The sequence below is a fragment of the Typha latifolia genome, chromosome 2 (assembly GCF_019914945.1).
Source record: "Typha latifolia isolate L0001 chromosome 2, TyphaL0001v2, whole genome shotgun sequence".
NCBI classification, from domain to species: domain Eukaryota; kingdom Viridiplantae; phylum Streptophyta; class Magnoliopsida; order Poales; family Typhaceae; genus Typha; species Typha latifolia.
The window spans coordinates 11,030,239-11,049,490 of NC_133087.1; the positions used below are offsets into that span (position 1 = coordinate 11,030,239).

The 19,252-nt window shown below is 40.7% G+C and overlaps 1 protein-coding gene across 1 annotated transcript; it reads right to left on the reverse strand.

Moving 5' to 3' along the window:
- Positions 1-1,993: 1,993 nt before the first annotated feature.
- Positions 1,994-2,641, reverse strand: LOC140781936 (uncharacterized mitochondrial protein AtMg00860-like). Its single transcript, XM_073128247.1, has one exon. The coding sequence runs from the start codon at positions 2,639-2,641 to the stop codon at positions 1,994-1,996; it is 648 nt and encodes a 215-aa protein (XP_072984348.1).
- Between the last annotated feature and the right edge of the window lie 16,611 nt (positions 2,642-19,252).

A 19,252-nucleotide genomic window follows, 5' to 3' on the forward strand; every position in this document is an offset into this window, starting at 1 on the left:
TGGGCAGCCGTTAAGTGTATTTTGAGTCTCCTCAACACCTCATCATGATCTCGCAAAACTGCATCCACCTCGGTTTAATCAGTTCGCTCCAATAGTCAGTTCCCATAGACGGCCTCAAATGGAGTCATGCCAATGGCCAAATGAAAAGCCATATTGTATGACTACTCAGCCCATACTTAGCCCATGGCAAATAATATATCTACTATCGTGGTCACTCGCCAACAAAACACCTCAAGTACTACTCTAAGCAACGGTTTAGCACCTCGAATTGACCATTCATTTGAGGATGATAGGCTGAACTCATCTAGAAGGTAGTCCCTTGGAGCGCAAAAAATTCCTGCCAAAATTGACTGACAAATATAGGATCACATTATGAAACAATTGATTTTGGCATACCATGTATCTTGGCCACGTCGTGCACATAAACCTTCGCAACCCTTTTTGCCGTGTAAGGTTGTGCTAAAGCTAAAAAATGCGCATACTTGCTGAGACGATCTATCACCATCAATATAACAAAATGTCCCTTGGCCTTGGGTAGACCGTCAATGAAATCCATGGTGACATCCTCCCAAACTAGCATCGGAATCGGAAGCGGTTGAAGCAATCTAACAGGTTTTGCCGACTCCGTCTTTGCACTTTGGCGCACTTCACAAGCCTTGACATAGGCCTATACATCTTTCTTCATCCTAGCCCATATGCAACTCTGACTTAACTTTTTGTAGGTGCGCAACACCCCTTCATGTCCAGCCATGGGGAAGTCATGGAACTATTGCATCAACTCCAAGCGCAAATGACGGTCAGCTGGAACAATGATCTTACCCTTGTCTATCAAGAGTCCCATCCTTCACCAAAACTCCTTGTCTACAGTTGGGATCTGCAGCAAGGTCGTTCATCATCTTTGTGGTATCTAGATCATTCTTGTAGGCCTCCTGCAGTTGCTAGAAGGGAAAAATTGGTGCTGAAATTGCTGCCAACTCAGCTGGATTCGGGCATCTAAATAAGGCATTGACGGTGCTACTTTTAGTCCCCTTTTTAATAATGATCTTATAGTCATATCGAAGTAGCTTAGACACCCAGCTCTATTGGGCTGGTGTGTGTACACGTGTTAAGCTCTGATACCAATTGATAAGTTCTTGAACCAAAGATAGGCTACGCAACGATTCCTTCAAGATCTAGATGTATTATAGGAATTAGTCTGCATGACTATGGGAAACTATTCGTACAATATTCTCTAGTAGTCATAAAATTATGAAACTAATTGGGTTAGATCCATAACTTCCTGATCTACAACTTTCATATTTACACCCTTCAACGATTCAAACTGTAACAGGGATGAAAATATAGAATAACGTGGGTGATGGCGGTGGTGACGGGTGGAGTGGATGTTAGGGTTATGGATGGGTATGAAGATGAAGGTGGATGGTGGATGTGATTAAGGGATATAGACGAAGGGGACGAAGTGGTCGAGATCCCAAAGAAGAGGGGTGGCTCAATAGCTGAGGGAGATTAGAAGTTAGGAGAAACCTTGCCAACGGTAGATGTGGAAGGATGGTGAAGAGGGAGGAGAGAGAAGTCTAGAGAGAAGATAGAAGGCAAGAAATCAATAATCCAATAGCATAATGAATTTGGCTGCCATCCATATGTATATAGAGGCTAGGCAATAAGTTCTAAAATAATATGAAACCCTAATTCTAGAGGATTCCAGTCGATCACGTTTGAACGTGCCTGATCGCGTTCGAACGCACCAAAAGACGTTATCTGTATGTGCGAACGCTATGCAGGCGTTCAAATGCGGGCGTTCGAACTCACCCGACCGCGTTCGAACGTACAATATGCATTCTTTGTATTTGCGAACCTGATGCAGGCGTTCGCAGGGGCGTTTCAACACGACCTTTCCTTCGTTCGAACTTCTAATGCAATAAGAAAAGATCCTATCTAAGTGTATCAATGTGCTGTCCAAGAAAGTATGACAAACTCCTTTCATCCATGTGGATCATGAAGCGTCGCCCTTTGTGATAGCATGGATGATGGCGAGTATCTCTCTTTCATAGGTAGATAGCAGTTGTGATCGCTTTGAAAGAGCCTTGCTCATGTAGGCCACGGGCCTGTCCTCTTGCATTAAAAGAGCCCCCACATCGACTCCGGATGCATCACACAAACTAGTGAATGATTTGGTAAAAGCTGCTAAACCAAGGACCGAGGCTGAGATCATTGCCTTCTTCAAGGCTTCAAATTCTTCCCTTGCTTTGTCCATCCATGAAAATGCACCCTTTCGTAGCAAGGCCGTGAGGGGAGCCACCACCTTGCCATAGTTCACTATAAACCGGCGATAGTAGCCGATTAAACCGAGGAAACCACGTAGCTCCTTGGTAGTCTTTGGTAGCGACCAATCCACCATGCTTTGGATCTTGTTAGGGTCTGCTTCCACGCCATCTTTATATATGATGTGACCTAGGTTGTCGACCCTTTGTTGCCCCCATAAACACTTGGAGTCCTTTGCTTTTAACTTGTGTTGCCGAAGTAGGTCAAGTACCGTCCGAAGATGCCCCAAGTGTTCCTCCCATGTCCGGTTGTATACCAATATATCATCAAAGAATATAAGCACATATTGCCTCAGATGAGGCCTAAAGATATCATTCATTATGCTCTAAAAGGTGGCTGGAGCATTAGTAAGACTGAAAGGCCTAACGAGGAACTCGTAGTGTCCATCATGAGTTCTAAACACCGTCTTGTGCACATCGGATGGTTCAACTCTGATTTGATGGTACCTAGCCCTCAAATCCAACTTTGAAAAATAACATGCACTAGCGAATTCATCCAGCAACTCTTCAATCACCGGGATGGGGTACCGGTCTTTGACGGTGATGGAATTGAGAGCTCGATAGTCTACACAAAACTGCCATGACCCATCCTTCTTCCGCACGAGTATGACCGGTGAAGAATAGGAGCTTCTACTTGGCCTTATCACCCCACTAGACTGCATCTTATGGACCATCTTTGTTATAGCCACCTTCTAGATGAATGGATATCGGTATAGCCTCATATTGGCTGGACCCGCCCCTGGCATGATCTCGATGCGATGATCTTGTGCCCTAGGTGGTGGCAGTTCATGAGGCTGCTGGTACATCTTCAAATTCCTACAAAACACCCTTTAAATCAGCAGGTAAGGGTGCTAGATCATCCATATCTTGGGCCCCTTCAATGAGTTGCATGAGGAACCCATGGCACTGATAGGGTCTACGGTACCAAAAGATAGGCTCTGATACTAATGATAATGGCTACGGAATAATTCTTTCAAGATCTGGATTTATTGCAGGAAGCAATCTGCATAATAGAGGGAAAATATTTACCAAATATTCTACCGTAGTTATAAAATTATGAAACTAAGTGGAATCAATCGATAACTTCCTGAGCAATATTTCTTGTATTTATACTATTCATAGATTCGAACTAAAACAGGGACGAAATTATGATTTAGTGTGGATGATGGTGGTGGTGATGGGTGGAGTGGATGTTAGGGTTATGGATGATAATGGAGATGAGGGTGGATGGTGGATGTTGTTAAGGATAAAGACGAAAAGGAAGAAGTGGTCGAGATCCTAAAAAAGAGGGAGTACTTGACAGATGCGGGAGATTAGAAGTTAGGAGAGACTAGGCCAACGGTAGAGGTGGTAGGTTGGTGAAGAGGGAGGAGGGAGATTAGGCTAGAGAGAATAGAGAGAAGATAGGAGGCAAAAAACTAATAATTCAATAGCATAATGATTTTGACTACCATCCACACTTTTATAGAGACTAGCCAACAAGCCAAAATACAATTATTAACCCTAATTCTAGAAGATTGCCGCCGATCGTGTTCTCTGTATGTGCGAAAGCGATGCATGCATTCGAACACGCATTTCATATATTTTGTGTTTGCGAACCTAATGCAAGCGTTCACAAATGCATTCGAACACGCCCCCAAGACACCCTCGTGACCAGCCTCTGGAATAAACTCCTCACATCCCGCCTCAATCTTAGGCACGTGCAACTTGAGATATCCTTGTATAAGTCCTCAAGACACCCTCATGACCAGCCTCTAGAGTTTGGTGGAAGTGCTCCAACAATTTCTGCCGCCACCCATCATTTGCGGGCACTTGAATGCATCTGCGGTCCAGCAGCAAACTGCCTCGATTTTCCAACTCTAGATGGCACTCTGGATCATCTATCACATCCTGTAACAATCTCAAAATATTTGGGTCAGATGTGCATGCATACCTTAGCACATCAAGAAAAAGAAAAGTGCAAGCTCGGTAGTGTCGGGTTGGCATGATAATGCATCCGCCGATCTATTTTTTGTTCTTTTCTTGTATTGAATTTCATAATCATATCCCAGCAATTTATTGACCCATCTCTATTGTGTCAGAGTGTGTATATGTTGTCGCATAAAGTATGGAAGGTTCCTTTGATTGGTTTAGATAATGAATCGCCTACCAATCAAATAAGGCCTCCACTTTGTCACCGCATGCAGAATTACCCATCCTCTCGTAAGTCGATCATAGCTGAGATTCTTGTGAAAAAGATTTTCTAAGAAATGCAATGGGACATCCTCCTTGCATTAGTACAGCTCCTATCCCAACTCCCGATGCATCACATTCCACAATGAACTCTTTGGTGTAGTTCGGTAGCGTTAAAACGGGCACCGTCATCATTGTTGTTTTTAGTTTTTCAAAGGCTATAGTGGCTTCATCCGTCCATCTAAAAGAGTCCTTCTTCAACAAAGAAGTAAGAGGAGCAGCAATCTTACCATACCTGGCAACAAAGCAGAGATAATATCCGGTCAGCCCCAAAATTCCTCGTAATCCTATGGTGGTAGTAGGAATTGGCCAAGCGATCATACATGCTACCTTTTGAGGATCCGCTGCTACACCTTCCACTAAGATGATGTGGCCTAAATACTCCACTTGTGGTAATCCCCATAGGCACTTAGACTTCTTGATCTTCTGCTGATTTTGCTTCAACAAATTCAGCACATTCTCCAAATACTGCCAATGCTCCAATTCAGTCCTGCTATACACCAAAATATCGTCAAAGAATACCAAAACATACTTTCGTAGCGAAAAAACCCCTAGACACAAGTATGTATCTGAATATTAGGCAATGATATTACTCGTTCGCTTAAGTAAAAGTCCGAAGAAATATTAAGAACAAAAACAAAGATGAATGCCAAGATTTTAACGTGGAAAAAACTACGGATCCAAACTCGGATCAAAACCAATCACTATGACAGTAGCAGTTACAAGACTGACTCACAAAATAACCCGTCGATCCAAACGACTTTGTTCCTCTTAGTCTTACTCGCTAGAACCCATGATTCACTGCTTCTCGTGATTGAAGTCCAACCTCAGTAACCCTCGAGATTGATCTTTCGTCTAGATAGCCCTTAAGACAAAAGATTAAATTTTGTAGATGAGTAGAACCTTGTTAGTTGAAGAACCGATGTAGCCTCAAGAAGTCTCCTTCAATAATACTTCTTCAACCACCCTAGAGTTAGGGCATCACAATCATTATATATGATCTCCAAGATAGAGCCAAATCCAAGTCTTATCCAAACTCACGAAAGTCCAAGAGTTTTAAACTTCGTTGGTGTGTTCGAACAGCCTGACTTGATCTCAGGTACGTTCGAACGGGCCCAAGTGCGTTCGGATGCGACAGCTTGAATTCTTCAGGTTGCGTTCGAACGCGTTTGTGAACGCAGCTCTCGGTCTGTGTGAACATAGTACCCGCATTTGAACGCGTTTGTGACCGCAGCTCTCGGTCTATGTGAATGTAGTACCCACGTTTGAATGCATTTATGAATGCAAGTACCCACATTCAAATACGTTTGTGAACACGGTGTGAACTCAATAGCTTTTCTCCAATAATCTTACAATTCTTCAAACTAGAGATTTTTTAGACTTGTATAAAACTCATATACATATAAAAATACACTTAGAATATTTTGTACACAATTGCCAACAATTAAAAACCTAACAATCTCCCCCTTTGACAATTTGTGACAAAACATCTAGATTACAAGATATTACAAAGAATTCAAAATGAGCATTCAACAAATCTAGTACATTTAGCACATCAATCCCTGCAAATAAAAATATACCAATCCAAGATCAAGTGAAAATAACTAGAAATTAATAACAATCCAAACACAAGTTATCAAGCAAGCATAAGTTCACAAGTACTCAAGCAAACAAAGTTCACAAGTACTCAAGCAAAGTTATTAGCCAGTAAATTTAAACTAGTAAACTCCCCCTATGCCAGTACTTCCCCTAGACCAGTAAACTCCTAAAACTAAACTCACTCTCCTCATTTTTGACACAAATGCCAAAGACTAGGAACTCGGAGGGAATTGACGATGAAGAATCGACAACACGGAGTTGAGTACGGTCCCCTGACGAGCTTGCTCAGCTCGTAAATCATTCACGACCGAATGGAGGTCTTGCACCTGAGTGCTAAGCTAATCAAAACGGTCAGAGAACTGTGGTAACTACCCCTTAGTATGAGATGAATCATCGTTAGAAATGTCATCAGAAATGTCGAGGTGTGATGAACGTCCAGTGGCGGAAGAGGAGGACGGCTTGACAGGAGACGGCTGATCATGAGCTTGACTCCGCTTAAGAGTTATCTGATCCAACGGTTTTTGAGAAGTAAGCGAAGCTTCTGAGGCATCCACTTGCACCCCACTCTGAGTGCATAAATTTATAATAAAAATACCAAACGGCAACCCTTCACGAGGCGCTACTTTCTGTGCAGCTATCAGAATGCAATCGTATATCACCACGGCCAAATCAATAGAAACTCCCGACAGCATCACATGAAGGAGGAAGGCATGATTCAGACTAATACTGGAATGTCGAGTCTTGGGGGTGACGTTGTAAAGAGAAAACAGGTGAAGCATGCGAGCCACTGACGTCAGTTTCGCATGAGGCATCATGTTTCCTTTCCAACGTTCCCCTTTGATTAACACAGTACCAGCATAGTCTTTAACATCAGGAAGCGGATCAATGGATACTGGAACTCGCCATCAGGAAGTTGGAGTTCAGCACGAATGACATCGGAGTCCAAGTATATTGAAACCTCACGTACAGTAGAATGTATACAGCGTTCCAAAACCGTGGCATTGCTGAAAAATTCCCTAACAACTTCCACATATGCAGTCCCGTTCATCCGACACACGGACAACCAACCTTGCTCTGTAAATATCTGTTCGATCCCCAAGGCGGAAAAGTCAGAGACAACTGGTCGTTCACAGATAATTGGTCGAGTACCAAAATTATGTTTATAACGGCCTGCAGCAGTAGACGTTGAAAACTTTGGAGCCGAAGTTGGTGACGAAGGCGGCCTTGGTTTCTTGGAAACTACAGCTTTTCTAGGCATTCTTGAGAAAGAAACAAGTCGCAAGAATCAATACATGCCCAAAACAAACAAAAAGATAACAAGAAATCTAAAAAATTCTAGAAACCATGAAGGCCCTAAATGAAATCCATCTTCCACTTGAAAGTACTAAGATATCATGTTCAATTGCACAACAAACATCAAGATATTAACTTTAACGTGATCAAAACTCGAAAAAGCACGAAATCAATCAAGATCAAGAGACTCAATTGAAAAAAAATAAGAAAATTGATGGATGATCATACCTCGCAAAAGTGAAGAAAAACTAAAAGATTTGGCCGAAAGACGCTAGATCCGGAGGAGAACTACCCTCTAAAAGGGTTTGAAGTGAAAAATTTGATGAAAAAGACCTAGATCTTGAAGATTTGCGAGGGAGAAAATGAAGAGTTTCTGGAAGATGGAAGATAACCCTTAGGTTCAGATGCACTATATAAAGAACCCTCGAGTGCATTCGAACGCACCAGTCTGCGCGTTCGAACGCACCAGTCACCGCGTTCGAACTCAAAAATCTGCTTTTTTTTTTTAAAGTAAAAAATCTAAGAAAAAAATCAAAAATCTTTTTGGAGATGCACTTCTAGAAATTCGAAATAGATTCAAGACATGGAATATGACAATCAAATGAAATAAGTCATACACAGATCAATAAAATCATCAAAAGCATATTATAATCAATTCTAATGCATCACTCAAAATTATATTAATATTGATTGATCATAACAATATGCATATGCAAGTTGAGCATAGATAACATGAAACATTCTTCTTAAATAAACTTTCCTATTTAAACAATGATACAATACAGTAGTTAAACCGACTTAGTATTTAAATTTGCACTTTACGACTTATTCTCCATAACAAAATAGGAATTTTTCCTGTAATTTTTTATACTGAAACTATATAGGTGCAATGATGGCTTTCACACATGAGTAGGTAGCCATTTTCTTGTAGTACATATCAAACAATGTGTGAGAAGATATTCACAAATAACAAATTTATTTAATTTGCAAGCAATGTACTGAGTCAAACTGGACTCTAAATAGGATGACTTTCACACTAACTCATTGTAGCCCTTTTCATTGATCTTTTATGAACACATTATTGATGACTAAGCATGAGGTCAAACTGTACAAATCAAAGTCAATAGTTAGCTATTTAAAAAAAAATTCATGATGTAATGCTCACTCAAGAATATACACATGTTATGAGTGCATTAAATTTAGTTTAATTATCATAAAAGTCGAGAGAGTGAATAAATCAGAAATGATATAATATACTACAAGATGACAAAATTAACTATAATAACTCATAATCAAGAGAAAAATCATATTTATATGTCTAGAGTATATTATTGAATCTATGAGTGCATCAATTATTTTTATATAACAAAGACTCTCGACAAATTTGAAACTAAAACAAAAGAGAAAATTTCAGAGTATAGAAAACGTAAAAAGAAACGAAATAAAATAAAAAAAACATGCACACCAAAACACAAAAAAAATTAATCCAAAGCACAAATCACTAAAGAAGTACGAAGATACTCAAATCTCTGTAAATCCAAAGGTTTTGTAAACAGATCACCCAACTGTTTCTCCGTCTCAACATGTTCTAGTGCTATTATTTTGTCTTCAACTAACTCGCGTATAAAATGATGTCGGATATCAATATATTTTGTACGCGAGTGTTGAACAGGATTTTTCGATATATTAATACCACTCATGTTGTCACAATAAAGCACCATAGTATCTTGTTCAATGCCGTAATCTTTGACCATTTGTTTCATCCAAAATAACTGAGAACATAAACTTCCCGCTGCAATGTACTCAGCCTCCGCAGTAGATAAAGATATCGAGTTTTGTTTCTTATTGTGCCAAGCAACCTTTTCAATATAAAAACATCCACTTGAGGTACTTTTTCTATCATCACATGAACCTGCCCAATCAGAATTCGTGTATCCATATATGAGAGCTCCCGAGTCATAAGTCAATAAGATACCTAAATCAACTGTGCCACCGACATATTTTATGATACGTTTTACAGCAAACAAATGTGTCTCCTTAGGTTTAGACTGAAATCTAGCACACATACCAACACTAAATGCAATGTCTGGTCTACTAGCAGTTAAGTATAAAAGACTACCAATCATGCTCCTATACAGTATCTGATCAACACTCTTTCCTGAAATATCCTTACCTAGTCTTGGTAGTTGTACTCATAGGAGTTCTAGCATGTTTTGCATTTTCTAAACCGAATTTAGTTATAAGATCCTTAGCATACTTGGTTTGAGCGATAAATATCCGTCTTTTCAATTGAGTAATTTGAAGTCCCAAAAAAAACTTCAACTCACCCATCATGCTCATCTCAAAATGACTATGCATGAGATTTGCAAACTCCTTAGCTAAAGATTGACTCGTTGCCCCGAAAATAATGTCATCCACATATATTTGTGCCACAACTAAACTCTTGTTCAACCGTCTAATGAATAATGTCTTGTCCACTCCCCCTCGACTGAACACCGCATCCACTGAAAAAGTGGTCAACTTCTCATACTAAGCTCTTGGAGCTTGTTTTAGCTCGTAGAGGACCTTTTTCAATTTAAACACATGAGAAGGAAATTTTTGATATTCGAACCCCTTCGGTTGTTCCACATAAACATCTTTATTCAGAGTACCATTCAAAAAAGCACTTTTAACACCCATTTGAAATAATTTAAATTTTAAATGATAAGCAATAGTAAGCAGTATACGAATAGACTCTAATCTAGCAACAGGAGAAAATATCTCATCAAAATCTATACCCTCAACCTGAGTATATCCCTATGCTACTAGTCTAGCTTTATTTCGAACTATATTGTCATGTTCATCACTTTTATTCTTTTAAATCCATTTTGTTCCAATGAGGTTCACATTCTTAGGTCTAGGAACTAAATACCAAACATCATTTCTAGAAAATTGCTCTAATTCCTCATGCATAGTGTTAACCCAAGAATCGTCTAACAATGCTTCCTTCACATTTTTAGGTTCAAAAGAAGATGTATAACAAGTAAATGATACCTCGCTTTGGATTTGTCATCTTGTCTTAATTGGTTCATTCACATCTCCGATCACTTGTGATAGTGGATGATTTAATTTCACTCTAACAGATTGTTCTGGTACGTTGCAGTCATCTTTGTTCATTCCAACTTTGTCCTCGTCTTGATTCTCAATTTCCAGATCAAGCTCCTTTCCAATTTCTTCGTCATATGTACCTACAGAAATAAAAATAGGACTAGCTTCAGTTATATCAGTCGTGGATTCATCTATAATAATATTAGCAGATTCCATAATAGTAGAAGTGTCAAGATTAAATACTCTGTAGGCTCTGCTATTATTAGAATACCCTAAGAAGATGCCCTCATTACTTCTAGTGTCAAATTTAGTCAAATATTCTTGATCACGCAAGATATAGCATTTACTACCAAAAACTAAAAAATATTTAACACTAGGTTTTTTACCTTTTCAGATTTTATATGCAGTCACATGTACCGATGTATTGACCGCCTCTGCCCAAAACCTTTGAGTAAATTTTTAGCATGAAGCATAACCCTAGCCATTTCCTACACAACTCAATTTTTTCTTTCCATAATCCTATTCTGTTGTGGAGTTATAGGAACTGAAAATTCATATTGAATACCAAGAGAATCGCAAAATATGGAAAAAAAATTCATTTTCAAATTCTCTACCATGATCAAAACGAATCCTAACTAGGGTAGTAGATTTTTCATTCTGCAATTTTAAGCATAGTGATTTAAAAACTTTAAAGGTTTTAGACTTCTCACGTAGAAAGGCAACCCAGGTATATCTGGAGTAATCATCAACCATTAAGAATATATTGCATTTACCTTCAAGACTTTCCGTTTTTGTTGGACCCATCAAGTCCGTGTGAACTATTTGTAGCACACGGTCAGTGGTAGCTGCATTTACTTTTTTGTGTGAGATCGGAATTTGTTTTACAATTTGACACGAACTGCACACTCTTTTTGACATTTCTTTTATCTTAGGTATTCCTCTTACCACTTCTTGTTTGGACAAAGTAAATAATTCCCTGTGATTCACATGTCCAAGACGTTGATGCCAAAGATCTGCAATGTCGAAAGAGGCACTGTTACATTTTAATTTATGTGAAGTTTCAACAACATAGCAATTATCAAATGTTCTAGATCTATAACACATCATGATCTAGAATAGTACAATCATTTTTGGAGAATTTTACCTCATAATCTTCATCACAAAATTGATTGATGCTCAGAAGATTTGCTTTCAAGCCCTTAACATAAAGAACATTTTTAAGAATAGGAACCCCTAGAGAACTTACCTTTCCATTACCTATTACCTTGGATGAATTACCATCTCTGAATGTTACAACTCCCCTTCATGTTTTACGAGATTAGAAAATAAGGACTTGTCAACCGACATATGTCTTGAACAGCCACTGTCTAAATACCACAAATCAGAATTTAAAGCTTTCAAGGCTATGCACAATATAATATTTCAAATTACTTTTCTTAACCCATATGGCCTTTGTTTTTATCCTATAAATGGAAGCACTTCTAGGTTTTTGCAAAAATTTGTAATGAGGTTGAATATGCCCTAGAATGCCGCAATGATAGCATGTTGGAACAAACCCTTTTCTACTCACCTTTTGTCGAGGAGTGTGACTAAAGTTTACCTTTGGTGCCACTGAAGATTCACCAGTTTGTAGATTCAACTTTAGTTTAGAAGCATTCATCCAGGATTGCTTCGTAAATGCGGTTGATGACTTCAGATATTCTACCTTTTGTATACCTGCAGAAACGAAGATAGTTTTATTATTATTTGAATTACTAGTGTAACTAACACCATACCTATCTTTTCCAGAGATTTGAGCTTTTAGAATCTCGTCAAGTTTGTTCTTCCCATTTAGAAATGTCACTTCCTTATGCAATCGCTCTAGTTCAATTTCATCAGCCTTCATTTTATTTTTGCATTATCAAGTTGTTTAGAAAGGTCTTTGACACGTTCAAGTTCCAATTTGTACTTCTCCTCAAATTGAATTTTTTCTAGTTAGATTACCTTGAGTCGTTGAAGTAGTCTAAGATTACTTTTCTTGAGTTTAAACGACTCTAGGTACAGGTCATTATATGCCTTTTGAATTTCAGATTCATCTTCCTCAGCTAGTAACATATCCTGATAATCTGTACTATCAGTATCAACAATAGAATCAATATTTTTTTCAGAATATTGATTCTATTGTTTTCTTCGTCTTTTTCAGAATCATCATCAGATTCATCTGAGTCATCACAAGTAACTTTCATAGCTTTACCCTTCCTCTTAAGACGATTAGGGCCTTCTTGTGTGATGTGTCCAAAACCAGAACATTCAAAACATTGAAATTTATTCCCATAATTCTTATTTTTCTATTTGACATTGTTGTTGCTCACATCTGTATTCGAACTCATGGTATTCTTCTTTTTCACAAAAGCTTTGTTCTTCTCAAGTTTTTTAGCATTCAACTTGTTTGGCTTCCGAAAGAATTTATTGAACTTTTTGACGAACATAGCCAACATCTCAACATCTAAATCACCTTAATCATCAGACTCCTCTATATTTTGTTCAATTGTGGATAGGGCAATCCCTTTGGACTTCCTCGGTCTCGAAAGGCTGGACTCAAATATTTGTAAATTTCCTACCAATTGTTCAACTTTCAAAGAATCGATGTCATTACTTTCCTCAATAGCTGTAACTTTCGCCTGAAACCTTTCTGGAAGAGACCTAAGGATTTTACGAATAATTCTATTTTCAGGAATTTTCTCTCCTAGGTTGAAACTTGAGTTGACTATATCACTCAGCTTTACATAGAACTCATCAAATGTCTTATTCTCTTCCGTACGTAGAGTTTCAGAACTAGTAGTCAACCTCTGAAGTTTATAAAGTTTTACAGCAATAGTTCCTTTGTGAGTAGTTTCTAAGATTCGTCCAAGTTTCTTTTGCTATCTCACAAGTAGAAATTCTTTTAAATTCTTCTGAGGAAATACAACTAAAAATTACATTTATTGCCTTGTTATTTCATCCAACTTTTTCATAATCTTTCCTATCCCATGACTCTATCAGTTTTTCAGCAAGTTTATCATCAACAATGTACATTGGTGGACTCCAACCATTCACAATGGGAAACCATACTCGCTCGTCTATAGACTTCAAGTAAGCTCTCATCCTAGTTTTCCAATATCCATAATTTGATCCATCTAGAATAGGAGGTCTAATAGACGAAGGTCCATCTCTATGACAATCCATGTCTATCTGATCTCTCTCTATGAGTGAGAGAACCTGCTCTGATACCAATTGAAAAAATCCTTAGACACAAGTATGTATCTAAATACTAGGCAATGATATCACTCGTTCTCTTAAGTAAAAGTCCGAAGAAATATTAAGAACAAAATCAGAGATGAATCCCAAGATTTTAACGTGGAAAAACCCAAACAGGAAAAAACCATGGATCCAAACTCAGATCAAAACCAATCACTATGATAGTAGCAGTTACAAGATTGACTCACAAAACAACCCGTCGATCCAAACGACTTTGTTCCTCTTAGTCTTGCTCGCCAGAACCCACGATTCACTACTTCTCGTGATTGAAGTCCAACGTCAGTAACCTTTGAGATTGATCTTTCGTCTAGATAGCCGTTAAGACGAAAGATTAAGTTTTGTAGATGAGTAGAACCTTGTTAGTGGAAGAACCGATGTAGCCTCAAGAAGTCTCCTTCAAAGATACTTCTTCAACCACCCTAAAGTTAGGCCATCACAATCTTTATATGATCTCTAAGATAGAGCTAAATCCAAGTCTTATCCAAACTCACGAAAGTCCAAGATTTTCAAACTTCGTTGGTGCGTTCGAATACGGCCCGGGTGCGTTCGAACGGCCTGACTTGATCTCAGGTGCGTTCGAACGGGCCCAAGTGCGTTCGAACGCGACAGCTTGAATTCTTCAAGTTGCGTTCGAACGCGTTTGTGAACGCAAGTACTCGCGTTCGAACGCGTTTGTGAATATGGTGTGAACTGATACGATCACACCTCTGGCTATGGAGCTCTGATACCAGCTTGATACGATCTTCTCTTTGGGGCTAAGGCTCTGATACCAGATTGATACGATCTTCCCTTTGGGGCTAAGGCTCTGATACCAGCTTGATACGATCCCTCCTTTAGGGCTAAAGATCGATCTTTTCTAATTCTCAGATCTGGACTAGATCTTGCACGGAACTTTAAAATAAGATCCCGAAATATTCCGTCGTCGGATCGACGTGAAATTTTGATATGTTTTAGGCCCGGAAAAGAGCTTTCTAACAAATCAAGTTTCAGGCGAATCGGAGTTGGGGATCTTGAGATATTGTTCGTTTAGTGGATGAACATGAGGATGCTCTGTTTTGGATCCGTGGATGGAGGCACGAGATCCTAGGTAATGGTGGATGGTGGAGGACCGGCGTTAATGGGGTGGCACCGGTGAAAAGTGATGGTGGAAGGGTTGTGGTTGATGGAAGGATTAGGGCACGTGTTGGATAGATTAGACGAAGGGGGAGAAGAGGGCCACCCCTAAGGGACTAGGGTGATTAGCCGGACGAGGGAGGTTAGAAGCGGCGTCGCCGGGGATTGAGAGAACGGGAGCGAAGAAGATGAAGGAGGCAAGGCAAAACTCAATCTTAATAATCAATACCAATTTTGGTTGCCCTACACATCCTTTTATAGGCTAACCAACAACTCACATTAACCATAAAACACAATTTTCGTCGACCGCGTTCGAACTCACTCCACCCGCGTTCGAACGCGACTTACAGAAAACTTATTTTAATAGAAATTAAACACTAAAACATGAAATAAAAATACTCCTAAAGTGAATCCATGCTCGAGACGACGTCGGTGAAGTCCGAATCGTATCAATCCACCACGCTTCCGCAACCTTGTCCTCAAGGTTTGAAGTTTGTGAAGCGATCTTTGAACTCTGACTTAAGTTCCTCCATGGTATGATCTTCTGCATTGGTTCCCCACATATCTGAAGATATAGAAAATGTTGGTGCTGAGAAATAGGCAAGCTCACTTGTGTCAGGTTGGCGCGAAAGGGCATCAGCCGCTCGATTCTCGATCAGCAAGTTCCAAGTCAAGCTCGGTCCGATCCGTCGCCGCGAGTCTTTCGTAGGCACACAAGATAGGGGTAGTGCGACCATAATCGCCTCAAAGGGGTTCATCCTCAGTTGAGCTTGGATACTTGTACTCCAACTAGTCCAAGGTGAAATTCGGGTCCATCTACATTGAGTCCACTTGGTCTCGGGTGGTCGAACCAATTGACTCAATGTCAGTTCAGCAATAGAAATCTGGTGCATCCGATTGCGCTCGGGAGGTCGAGTTAGATGCAGTTGGTGGATCCAGATTAGGTTCTCCCAGTGACTCAAGTTAGGTTCAGCTAGCCAAACTGATTGTTGGTTGTGCTCATAATCATTCTGCCCACTCCATGGATTAGGATCTGAGTCAAATGTATCCTGGTATAAGCAAACCCGTCTTAAGTCAAGTAGAGGGTTTCTGATCATGTCCCTTATTTGACTTAACTGAGTCCCGAAGTCCAGAGATGACTCCCACTTGACTTGACCCCTTTGGCTCTTAGGTCCAACCCAACTAATGTCTAGCAATTCCACCTGGTCAAGCCCAACAATGTAGCCTTCTTGAAATTCTAACCACTTAGAGTCTTCAAAAAAATTTGAAATCCCTAATCTTTCTCTCTTAGTTCCATCTCCATCCGCCATTGCCATAGGAGTTGCCTTAGCACGTGGCAGCCTTGGCTGAGTAGTGACCACCTCCAGTAGTTGCTTAAGTAGGGTTCCCGACGGTGTGGCAGTAGTCGGCGGCGATGGAAGGCCGAAGTTGGCCCAAAAATAAAATCTTCAGGTCCTTCTGTCCCGTTGCAGCCATGGCAAGGAGCCTTTGGTCATCCGGAATACTAAAATAGTTCTTTGGTGAGGCCCCTCTTGGGGTGGCGACGGTTGACTGCTGTGGAAGGCTGATGTTGACAAAAACTAAATCTTCATCTCCTTCTTCTTCATTTTGTCGTAGCCATGGCAGGGAGCTTTCGACCATTGGGGTGAGAAAAGCATTAGCCCACAAGGTCTTTACGAGGCTGTCAGAGGCTGGTGCTGTCGTGGTTGGAAGATTGTGGCCTTCTCCTTCGAGTTGTAGCTCGGTGGAAAGCTGCAACGTTATTGCCAGTGATGGCGCTATCGTGGTCGACTTTCGATTGACCGAGGAGAAAGGTGGAAGGTCATTAGAGGCCATACATGATTTCTTCATAGTTCTTTGACATTTGTGGTTGCAAATGAAGGTGGTGTTAGGCAGCCCAAGTCTTTGGAACTTGCGGTTCGGGATCATCTCCCTCACCACTGATGAGGATTCCTGATGAGGAATATCCAGCGGCCACGTGTGGTCTTCCTCCATTCAATAGTGGTTCGCACGGTTGTCGACTCGTCGAAGAACTCCGTTCTGACGTCAAAAGAACATTTCCAACCGTTGAGCTTGCCGAGGGAAACTGCTGCCTTGAAGCTAGACTCCTCGCCGTTTCTGCAGGGATCGGGAATGGTGCAGCCAGCCCTTCACAGTTTGTTGACGAGGTCTCCGGTGCATGGGAAGATGTGGAGGTTCCGAGGGCTGCTACAATGGTCGACGATCCCATTGTAGCGGACAGCCGTTCGTTGCGGCTAACCATGGGTCGAGGTGTAGAAGCTCGATCTTGCCTGATAGCCGAACTCTCCCCTACTTTTGTGATGAACGGGGAGGCCGTGGAGGATGTTGGGTATGTTGCAGAGGGTTCCCCATGCTGCCTTGTGATTGCCCTGCTTGTTGAATAAGGTTTCGGCGACGCCCGAATTTCCCGCAGCATCTCCATCATCTTTTGATTATTGATGGCCAATTGCTCTGAAATAGACCCCAACACGGCTTGAACGCTATGTTCTTCCGTATTCTGATTAGATCGGGCGGTTCCATGGGTGGAAGTCCTTGCAATCGTTTCTCCCTCCTCTATTGGGAGAATCTCTTCTTCATCATCTCGCCGTGTAGCCATGGATCTGGTTGTCGTCATTGGAAGCGCTTGTCCGAGGAAAGGTGGCTCTGATACCAGATTGATACGATCACACCTCTGGCTATGGAGCTCTGATACTAGCTTGATACGATCTTCTCTTTGGGGCTAAGGCTCTAATACCAGCTTGATACGATCTTCTCTTTGGGGCTAAGGCTCTGATACCAGATTGATACGATCTTCTCTTTGGGGCTAAGGCTCTGATACCAGCTTGATACGATCCCTCCTTTAGGTCTAAAGATCGATCTTTTCTAATTCTCAGATCTGGACTAGATCTTGCACGGAACTTTAAAATAAGATCCCGAAATATTCCGCCGTCGGATCGACGTGAAATTTTGATATGTTTTATGCCCGGCAAAGAGCTTTCCAAAAAATCAAGTTTCAGGCGAATCAGAGTTGGGGATCTCGAGATATTGTTCGTTTAGTGGACGAACATGAGGATGCTCTGTTTTGGATCCGTGGATGGAGGCACGAGATCCTAGGTAATGGTGGATGGTGGAGGACCGGCGTTAATGGGGTGGCACCGGTAAAAAGTGATGGTGGAAGGGTTGTGGTTGATGGAAGGATCAGGGCAAGTGTTGGATAGATTAGACGAAGGGGGAGAAGAGGGCCACCCCTAAGGGACTAGGGTGATTAGCCGGACGAGGGAGGTTAGAAGCGGCGTCGCTGGGGATTGAGAGAACGGGAGCGAAGAAGACGAAGGAGGCAAGGCAAAACTCAATCTCAATAATCAATACCAATTTTGGTTGCCCTACACATCCTTTTATAGGCTAACCAACAACTCACATTAACCCTAAAACACAATTTTCGTCGACCGCGTTCGAACTCACTCCACTCGCGTTCGAACGCGACTTAAAGAAAACTTATTTTAATGGAAATTAAACACTAAAACATGAAATAAAAATACTCCTAAAGTGAATCCATGCTCGAGACAACGTCGGTGAAGTCCGAATCGTATCATGAACTCAATAGCTTTTCTCCAATAATCTTGCAATTTTTCATACCAGAGATTTTCTAGACTTATATAAAGCTCATATATATGTAAAAATACACTTAGAATATTTTGTACACAATTGCCAATAATTAAAAACCGAACACGCAGTAAAGGTTGAAATATATCATTCATGAGACCTTGAAAAGTAGCTGGAGCATTGGTGAGACCAAAAGGCATTACCCAAAACTCGTAATGCCCGTCCGGAATTCAAAATGCAGTCTTGTGCACATCTGCCTGGTGAACTCTAATTTGATGATACCCGGCCCTCAAGTCAAGCTTGCTGAATATAGTCACCCCTACAAGCTCGTCCAGCAACTCCTCTATAACCGGAATGGGATATTGGTCCTTGATGGAAATAGCGTTTAGTTCTTGATAGTCGATAGAAAAATACTATATCCCGTCCTTCTTTCGCGCCAATAGCATGGGCGATGAGTAAGAGCTATGACTTCGTTCAATGAGCCCTTACTCCAACATCTTGGCTACCATCTTGGAGATAACTTCCTTTTGCACACGTGGATATCAATATGGCCTCACATTAGCCAGTGCAGCCCCGGGCATAATCTCTATGCGATGGTCTGCCGTTCTCCTTGGTGGCAACTCATTTGGTTCGTCAAAAAGTCCAACAAATTTGTCTAATAAACTAGACAACTCGATGGTAGTATCTAGACTCATTTGAGGCTCATCTTCTGCTAGTCCTAATTGAAG

Coding starts and splice junctions, on each gene's coding strand:
- LOC140781936 (XM_073128247.1), bottom strand. CDS start 2,641: ATGAATGATATCTTTAGGCCTCATCTGAGGCAATATGTGCTTATATTC.